The sequence below is a fragment of the Ruditapes philippinarum genome, unplaced genomic scaffold, assembly GCF_026571515.1.
Source record: "Ruditapes philippinarum isolate M1 unplaced genomic scaffold, ASM2657151v2 ctg25545_1_1_1_1, whole genome shotgun sequence".
NCBI classification, from domain to species: Eukaryota; Metazoa; Mollusca; class Bivalvia; order Venerida; family Veneridae; genus Ruditapes; species Ruditapes philippinarum.
Genome location: NW_026852769.1, coordinates 5,369 through 15,844, shown reverse-complemented (window position 1 = coordinate 15,844; position 10,476 = coordinate 5,369). Strand labels below are relative to the sequence as shown.

Here is a 10,476-nt window from a genome sequence, read left to right as displayed (position 1 = left end):
TTTGTGCTTCAAAAAACAATTTCTCCAAACAGCTCAAAGTTTTTAGTACATATTAATACAATTATTTTCCCCTACAGATTAATGGGTCATCTATTATTAATAGTACATGTACATTAAACATGCACATTTACTGATCATACATGTACATTAATACACAACACTTATGAACACAAGTTTTCTTTTTGAACAAATATGCTTTTTTTTATCATAATAGACAATAATATTTGCATTTATAAAAATGTCAAAAATAGTTAATGAAAATATAATCTTTTAAAACACTGCATATCTTTCCGTGCTGAATTTGTTATTTTGCCAAAATAAAATACTTTCTACCCTGTTTCTGGTATTGTTATTTTTCTTCAAGTCTTCAATATACATCTGATAAATTTCATGATAAAACAGAACATCTATCTTTGATATATCAGTTCCATGAACGTAGCTTCTAACCAAACTTTAAAAACTGATATAAAATTATTGCTCTTTATGCTGCTCATAGCTTACATGTCTTTTTTAGCATCTCTGTCACCAGTAAACGATGCTGTAAATTAAATGCACTATTTAAGCTAAGCTATCACTTGGGCCGATTTGACTCAATGCCAGGACAAGAATATCCCGCTTTTCCTTAAAGAATCTTAATTCACGTCCAGCAAGCCTCGCACTTTCAAGTTCTCTCTCCGCAATTTCTAATTCCCGCTCGATAATTGACTGACTCTCCTGCTCTCGAGCGATCCAGTCGAGCGCCATCTGTGAACGCATGTCGTCATCCAAGGCACGATGTGAATAATGTGACAACACTTCCTGCCGGGAACAGTTTCTCTCGCGCATAGCTTTCAAGCTGCCATTCCAATGTAACAGCTGAAACACGGTCATAAGTTCTTGAAATTCCAACATTGTTCGTGTCTTGTTGGATTCCAACATGAAGCGAAATGCACCAATCCCTGTGTTAGGGTTGTCTGCCTCAGCCATGTTGCCCTGAATTTCAAAATCACATACATTATAATTCATTCGAACATTTAAGTAACAAAATACAATTCTTAATTACAAATCTAAGTGTTTAATCATATATTTTTTTATCAACAAATAAATAAATAAAAAATTTTTACTGCATACATGACTGTAAGAACTTGAAATATATTTTTTCCTGTTGTATCTATACAAAGTACATGTCAATAAGTACATGATCTACATAGAATATTGTTTTAAACTATTATGAACATTTCTACATATATAACTAAATTGCCTAAACTTTCACTTTCCATAAATATGGAAATTCTAACAATACGAGGGTTGTCCCAAAAGTCCGTGACAAATTTTATAGCCGGTTCATTTTTAACGCCAATAGAAAATAATTCACACATATAACCGTTAAGTTTATTATTTAACATTACAACAAATCATTTAAAAAAAATTTACCCTAGTTACTTAGAAATTTTCAGTATTAACGACATTGGGTTGAGTTACCGGCGCACGTCAAATAATTTACATTTTGTTATGAATAGGCTGAAATTAATTACGTATATTTCAAATATCTGATCATGTGTCTGCACAATGTCACGTTGACTTCCTCTGCTGCTATGTTTAAATCATCTCTGAAAATTTTAGTTAAATAACTTAAAAAACGCAAAAGATACGAATAAATGAAAATATCTCATATAAAATAGGAAAGTTAAAATGGCGACGTTCGAAGAATTTGCGGCGCAGTGAACATGTCACTCAGGTTTTATGACTATTTCAAGATGACACATGTACGATTTTCAACAAATATACCAAATATAACAGTTTAGGAACATATTCTGAGCATTTGTGTACAAAAGGCATGAACGGAACCAGAGTTTTGCGCTGCAAAAAGCGAAAATAAGGAAAACACGGATAGGAAGACCGATCTTCGTCGGCTATTTCCTACAGCTAAAAAAAGGAGTAACGAGACCGGAAGTCCGCGTATAGCAAAAATTAATGTATGCCATCCAAGCATTCAACAGACATTAACAACCACATGATTTAAGTCAGAAATTGACGACTTATAGGTACCATTATTGCGTTGAAAGCCAAATGGAGAGTATTTGAGAAAGGCGCCGTATATAGATTTAACGCCGTCTTTGACGTTGGACGTGCGCCGCGATTCAGTTAGTTGCCATGGTGTTTATGGCATATTTTTGTTGTTAATTGATATTTATCTATAAAAATTTGTGAAAATCTTTAAATTATATGGGTTTATAATATATTAAAATATCAAATTTGTACTTGTTTTATTTAGCTTTTAAACAATCTTGTCACAGAATATTGAGACAACCCACGTATTCACCCCTAAATATGTAAAGTTTACCTACCATATTAACCTAAAATATGCAAGTTTTTTACCATACTTACCTATACAAGAGGGCCATGATGGCCTGAGATTGCTCACCCAAGACTGATTGCTAGAAAGGTCATAAATCTTTGATTCAGAAATAAGTCATTGGGTAACATTTTTCACCCAAGGTACATGACTTATATTACTTTTGTACACTTAGCAGTTGTAGTGGTTGGCAAGGCAAAGCTGCATACCAAATATTTGAGTTCTATGACATGTAGTTTGCTACAAGAAGATTTAAAACTTTAAGTGTTTTCCTATAAAAGTCTACAGTAAGTTCATGTACAATAAGTGACCCAAGGGCAGGGCCATTTCTTACCCTAGCGGCAAGATTTCAATATGTAAGCTTTGTACCATGTCAACTTAAATGTGTAAGCTTTGTACCATGATAACTACAATGTGTTAGCTTTGTACCATGTCAACTTAAATGTGTAAGCTTTGTACCCTTTTAACTTAAATGTGTAAGCTTTGTACCATTTTAACTTAAATGTGTAAGCTTTGTACCATGTCAACTTAAATGTGTAAGCTCTGTATCATGTCAACTTAAATGTGTAAGCTCTGTACCATGTCAACTTAAATGTGTAAGCTTTGTACCATGTATACTTAAATGTGTAAGCTTTTTATCATGTTACCTTAGATGTGTTAGCTTTGTACCATGTCAACTTAAATGTGTAAGCTTTGTACCATGTTAAATGTGTAAGCTTGTACCATATCAAATGTGTAAGCTTTGTGCCATGTAAACTTAAATGTCTAAGCTTTGTACCATGTTAACTTAAATGTGTAAGCTTTGTAACCATGTTAACTTAAATATGTAAGCCTTTTACCATGTTAACTTAAATGTGTAAGCTTTTTACCATGCTAACTTTAATATGTAAGCTTTTTACCATGTAAACTTAGTGTGTAAGCTTTTTAACATGTTAAATGTGTGTGAATTTACTAAGCTAATCTTAACATATTATGCAACCTTAAACTTAATGTACCTTAAATGTTTGTAACCTTTTTACCATACTTACCATAAATGTGTGTGCTATTACCATATTTAACTTAAATGTGTGCCAGGTTACCATATTTACTATATAAATGTAAGCATTTCCATGATTGTACAAATGTATTATTACCTTGAAGGAAGCACAAGCATCTGTCACAGCTCTCTCGATAAACTCGTCAGAAATTTTCCTTGATGGATGTTCATTAAACACAGAATTCATTAAGGCTATTTTAGCTGCACTACGTCTTGCCTCAGCCTTTGTTGGACAGTGCTAAAATAAAGAAGACAGATTGACAACAAATTAAAAGTGATTTTATAAGTCATTCAAATTGTGATAATCATTATGTATATTCCCGAGGTAAAAATTGCTACTTCAATCATGATAAATAACATCATTACTTTAAGTAAAAAGCTCTTGTAACTACCTTAAATTTAAATATTAAAGGCATTGATATGATTTTATACCCTGAATGAAGCCAGATGGAGACTATTTGATATGCATTTGATATTTTGGACTATATATTATTGGGTACGATATGAATTTGATATGGATTTTTTGGACTCTGGAAGTGGAAACAAAGCTTAATTGATCAGACTGGATTAGACAAATTAAATGAGTTCTACTGAAACATCACAAGGTTCTAACGCTTAATGTTAATTGGCTATATTTTATAAGGCGTGATAGAAATGAATATATGTATATGGTATAATTCAATCATACATAGAGATATGGTTGAAAGAATATATAGATGTACAGTATTATCTTAGAGATAGAGATAAATATAAAAATTATATAATATATACATTATAATTAAAGAGATGATATAAAAATATATACATGGTACAATTATAGAGATAGACATAATACAAAAATATAAATGTTATACAATCATAAATTTATAGAAACAGAGATGATAAAAGAATATATACGGTAATTAGATTAATAATAAGAAAAAATGCAATATTTCTCCGAGGTGACATGAAGTATTAAAGTATCGACAGAGTTGTATAATTAATTATCGTCTGTCACATATAAAGTTTTATATTTGCATAAAACATTTAATCAGAAGATACATTCATCACTATTTCAACACTCGATAGTTAAGACATTTAAAGGAAGTATTTAAACATTAAAAAACAAGATTGCATTTGAGAAAAATGCTATGCCACCGCATGGTTCAAATTTCATAGCTGTACATCAAAGGACAAGAAAGTAGGTCACATCATCAAAATCTAGGTCACCTGATATCAAAGTTCAATTTTACAACTAAAACTGTGCACGTGGTCAAAATGTCATTGCTGTACATCAAAGGACAAGAAAGTAGGTCACTGTCCCCTTGGGCAAGGCATAATTTTGACCCAAGGGTTTAATTCAAAACAATTTTGATACAGGTCCACCAAATAACATTTCAAGTCAAATATCTAAGCTATAGCTTTCTCCCATTCAGAAAACATTTGTTTTATTTTCTGTTTTTACTATGTGTACATAATGAGAATCACTGCCCCCGGGCAGGGCCAATTTTGACACCAGGGGAAAATTTTGAACAACTTTGGTAGAGGACCTATAAATGATATTATATATCAAACATCAAAGCTCTATGCCTTGTACTTTCAGACAAAAATATTTTTCATTTTTTCACTATATGTACATAATGAAAATCAATGACCCCCAGGGGTGGGGCCAATTTTGACCCCAGGGCTATAATTTGAACAATCTTGCAAGAGGTTCACTACACAATGTTTCATGCAAAATATCTTAACTCTAGCCTTTGTAAATTTAGAGAAGATGATTTTTTAAGTTTTTACTATATACATATAAGGAAAACCTATGGCCACCGGGGGCGGAGCTAATTTTGACACAAGAGGCAAAATTTGAATAACTTTTGTAGAGTACCTTTAGATGATATTATTTAACAAATATTAAAGCTCTAAGCCTTGTACCTTCAGACAATAAGATTTATTTATTTTTTACTATATGTATATATTGAAATCAATGACCCCAAGGGTGGGGGCAATTTTGACCCCAGGGCTATAATTTGAACAATCTTGCTAGAGGTTTACTACACAATGTTTCAAGCAAAATATCTAACCTCTAGCATTTGTCAATTGCTAGAAGAATTTTTTTTGAAGTTTTTACTATAAGTTTTTACTATATACATATAAGGAAAACCAATGACCTCCGGGCGGGGCCGATTTTGACCCCAGGGCTATGATTTGAACAATCTGGGTAGAGGTTTACCAGACAATGTTAATGCAAAATATATAAGCTCTAGGCCTTTACAAGAAGGTGTTTTAAGTTTTTACTATATGTACATATAGTGAAAATCAATGACCCCGGGGCGGGGCCGATTTTGACCCAAGGGCTATAATTTGAACAATCTTGGTAAGGGTCTACCAGACGATGCCTTATGCAAAATATCTAAGCTCTAGGCCTTTTGGGTTTTTACAAGAAGATTTTTTAAATTTATTCTTATAATTCCTTTTGGTTGCCATGGCAACCAGATTTCTGCATGGAATGAAATTCTTTGAACAACTTTGGAAGCCCTTCACCCAAGGAACAATCCTGCCAAGTTTGGTTGAAATTGGACTAGTGGTTCTTCACAAGAAGATTTTTTAAGTTCACTATATAATCTATATAACACACACACAAACACACACACAAACACACAGGTGAATCGCTATATGCCACCGCATCGCAGATGCTGCGGTGGCATAAAAACACGCCAGTCTGTACATAAGATTGATGTATGCGTATGCACCATTATATAGAAATGCAGTCTGAATTGTAATGTATTTTCTTTTTCCCTCTTGAATATTTTGATTTACATTTCTACAATAATGTATAGCCATTATGTTGATACCTTAGAGGTTTTCCTCATTTAATATACAAGATACCTTAGGATAAGAACAGCTCATGTATTTATATAAAGTTTAGGCTTATTATGCACCAGTCGAAAGTGAGCCTTTTAATTTCTATATGCCATTTTGTTTTGGTCACATAAAATAGCAGGAGATGTGAAAGGTACATTAAGTAGGGGGACTTTGACTTCTGGATTTCTAAAACCGCCATTAAAGGTCCCACCCTGCAACAATTTAGTGGGGAGACTCTTGTTGCAGGGTGGAACCTTTATCGTTTTTTTTAGAAATAGAGAAGTCAAAGTCCCCACTATTCCTTTTGTGGCGGATGGGGGAGAGGGGATGATCTGTTACTCATGCCAACAGTATTAATGTTGTTAACAAATCTCTCTACATCTGTAAATTTTATAACAGTACAATTATCTGTCTTTCCTTCCTAGGTTACAATCTTCCAACATATTCACTAAATCATTCAAAGCAAGTTGATGTTGGAGGGCAGGAGAATCAACGATCAATCTAACAAAAGTACAGACTACTATTGTCTCTAAACTGATGTCATATTAGCAAATCTTTTTAGAGTAAATTAACCCTCACCACATTAAATGTCTTCAATGGACTTGTCCATCTTTCAATATGGATTATACCACTTATCCTTTTTAGGGGAAACTTCAAAATATGTATTAATGACTGAATTGTGAACAGTGCAAACCATGAGTACAGATGTACTGGCTCGGATCTAGGTCTGCACTTGTGGTAGGGATAAAATCTGTTGACACCAGCAGGCAGGCATAAAGGGTTAATTATATCACCCATTGTGTTAACAAAATATTCTTTTGTAAGATTTCTTTTTTTAATTGCCCCTTTCTATTCAATAACAGTCCTTCATATGTGATGTCAGAATATACTTAACAGCCATTTAGAAATTTTTTTCAAAAACATTTTCTTTTTCATTCGGTTAAAATTTCCTCTAAATAAATGAAATTCCAGTACGTTCGTCTTCTAACGATCAAAATTAGAATGAATTATAATGATTGTATGGTATGAATTATCCAGTATTTAAGAAAATATTCCTTTCAAATATTTCTATTCAATTTTTTCATTTATGGATTCCCCTAATCAACAGCTTTAATCAATTTTCCACGGACATTTAAATTCCAGAGATTAAAATTAGTGACAAGCTAAAGCTTTATTTTTCAGGTGACATTCAAAAATAAAATCATCTCTATTCAACAGTATGGTACAAAAATATTTTGAAAAACATGAAAAGATTATCATTAAATAGATAAAAAGAAGTGCAAACCAAGCCGGGATTATAATGTCGTGGAATTTGAGGGACGGAAATGCAATCCGACTTATTTATAAATCTCTTGTATTATCAACAATATATCTAAAATTTAAAGGAAAAATTTTAAAGATCTCAATTTATGGGACAACAATTGGTTTCACCGTCCATCTTTCTTTTACATAGGTTTTCAGTTGCATAAATTTTTTGAACTTTAACAATAATGACTTGCACCATTTAAAACACAAAATTTGTCACCATAGTGCAATAAATGGTTATTTCCTATTAAATTCAGAAGGACTTAACCTGTTACTGCACTTATATCAGGTGACAAAATATTCGGTTGGACACACTCTATACAAGTATTAACTGGCTACTTTAAGTTGATATATGAAACTGACCCTTAAATTAACAATGGACTGTTAAAAGTTCACAGCATAATTATAAGGTCATATGAAAAATGAAGCAATAGGAAACTGTTATGGTCATCCTCGGTAACCCATGCGTTCTCATTAGGTATACACTTAATTAGCATGTGATGAATGTAGTTAAGCAAAATCAGTACCATGTTGGTTCCAAAGATGGTTATGGTAAATTTTTGTGATGCCAAGATTAAGTTTCTGATTTATTTTAGGTCTTCGAATGCTAAATGTGTGCATCTCCTACAGAACAATTAAAAAACTCCTAAAACAAAAGAATCCTCATCAATAATGCAGAAGTTACATCATCATTTCCTATACAATGCTTCAACATTCAATACCTGAAATCATCACATTTTACATGCTCATCAACCATAACAATATAAACCAATGTAAATTTTAAGTATATATGTTGTATACATCTACCTGACCAAAACATTTATTTAGTCAAATTTCACACATACTTGACATAGCCTTAGGATATTGGAAAGTACATTTTGCAATTTATTTGTGTATTAACAGCAAAGTCAAATGATCATAGGTGAAATGAATTAACTGGAGAACACACACACACACAGTTTTCAATTATAAGTATGCTTTAATGATATAATTTATCAATAAATACATGTATATACCCCTGTGACCCCCTCCCCACCTCCCACTCATCATGGTGTTCTGTAGGAATATAAATTACAGATTGAGTGTCAAAAACAAACATGAATGTGTGTCAAAAACAAACATTTTTTGAAGAAAAAAAAAAAACTTTTCATGAATTGTCATTTTTCAACATTCAGGACAATATCTTTTCGGTTCAAATTATAGATTTAGTCAACAGTACCTGTTTTTATCTATGCCCAGCACGACTGCCAAACTAATCAAAGTTTTATTGACAAAGTTTATTTACATTACATATTATCACCTTAATGATCCGCCTTACACTTATTCAAGTTCTTACAATATTTGTCAAAAGAAGTAACGTTTCAACATTTATTCAAGCGACAATACTGGAATTCAAATCCTCTCTCAATACATAAAAAGACTTATTTAACATAAGCCGCCAATTGGAGTGCAAAAGTGTAAAAGGTAATAAAAGAAAATAGCCGTCTCAAATACTTGTGGTTTAATGTTTAAAATGGGACATTTCCTTGCATAATGATGAACCATCAAATAGTTACTCTTTCGACATGAAAATGACATAAATTATGTCAACAGTGTCATAAAATAAAACAGAAAAAGTAAAGTTAAAATTTATTTTGATATAATTTATATTTGAACTAAGACTTTATTTAAGCTTCTTTAGGATATCTGTGTGAAGCGAAGTTTCTTGTAATAGAATAGAACTGTCAAAAGGCAGGGTTTTCATTTTTATATGAGGCAACAGATGTGCCAACAAAGACAACTGATTTGGCCATTGTCAAGAGGGATATTTTAATCTACAGGCTAAAAATACAATTGAATTTTAACAGCATTTCAACCAATGATATGTAATGCCAATATGTTCATAATGAAAACCCTGAGGGTTTGAATCTGTCCTGCAGCATTACCAACTAAGCTACCCAGCCATGTTTTCTCCCAAATAAATAAACACTTCTATAGATATCATCACAGAGTCCTATAGAAAACCTGTCACTGGTCCATTAATATTATTATTGTACTAAATCATACAAATATATGCAATTGGTGTTACTCAACAGGTTGAACTGTTATTTACAACTTAAGATTAAAACATTCCTATCTTTAACAAATTCTTTAACACTATTCCTATCTATACACATGTACCAAGAAATTTGGCAATCATAGAATTGAAATGCAATTACAGTACATGTATATATCAGAACCTCAACAGTCTACTGTATTGATTTAAGCCATTCTTGCCAAGTTTTTGAAACTAGATCTATTTTTGTTTTCCAGTATAGACTTCTAATACAATTTTCCCTTGATATGCAAATCTTAGTAGAATTCATGATAATTAATACCTGCAAAAAATATATCAAAATGCGTTCCCAAACTGCACAGATTAATAAATTTAAAGTCATGTTAAAGGGTCTGTCACTGCAAAATCTTCCCCTCACCTTCCAAAATAGTTACTTTTATTCAAGTATGGTGCTGTCCTTTGATATTGCAAAAAGAACCGAAAAAAATTTCATCACTATTTAGCTACCTGAAAACTTCCAAAACAGCTTCCACCAGGCAGAGATACAAAACATACATATGGCGGGGCGTTAGACGGCTGGGATTCGTACACGACAAGAGCCCCATTCTTCAGGTCTGCACCTCGATCCTGTTTCATCTGCCAGAACTCCTGCAGTGCCTCCACTACATTAACTGTAAACAACAAAAAAACAATGCAACACACCTAATCATTCGTTTTTTACATACAGTCGAATCTCGTTATCTCGAAGTCATCGGGACCATCCAAAAAATATCGAGATAACGAAATGTCGAGATAAACGTATAAGGTTTGGCCAAGGCAGTAACTGATTTTTACAAAGTCATACCTAAAGTCAAATAAATTAAAAGTATGATAGCTCCATGTCTTGTTTTCTTGAGACTAATATCCCAAAGTCGATATTTAACAAAG

The 10,476-nt window shown here is 32.4% G+C and overlaps 1 protein-coding gene across 1 annotated transcript; it reads right to left on the bottom strand.

Annotated features, from left to right (window-relative positions):
• Positions 1-6: 6 nt before the first annotated feature.
• On the bottom strand, positions 7-10,220 carry LOC132724022 (protein limb expression 1 homolog; the record flags this gene model as incomplete). Its single annotated transcript, XM_060708831.1, is given in 3 exon segments — positions 7-972; positions 3,469-3,609; positions 10,057-10,220. Coding segments are annotated over 3 exon segments (719 nt in total), but the record flags the coding sequence as incomplete, so codon positions are not given.
• Between the last annotated feature and the right edge of the window lie 256 nt (positions 10,221-10,476).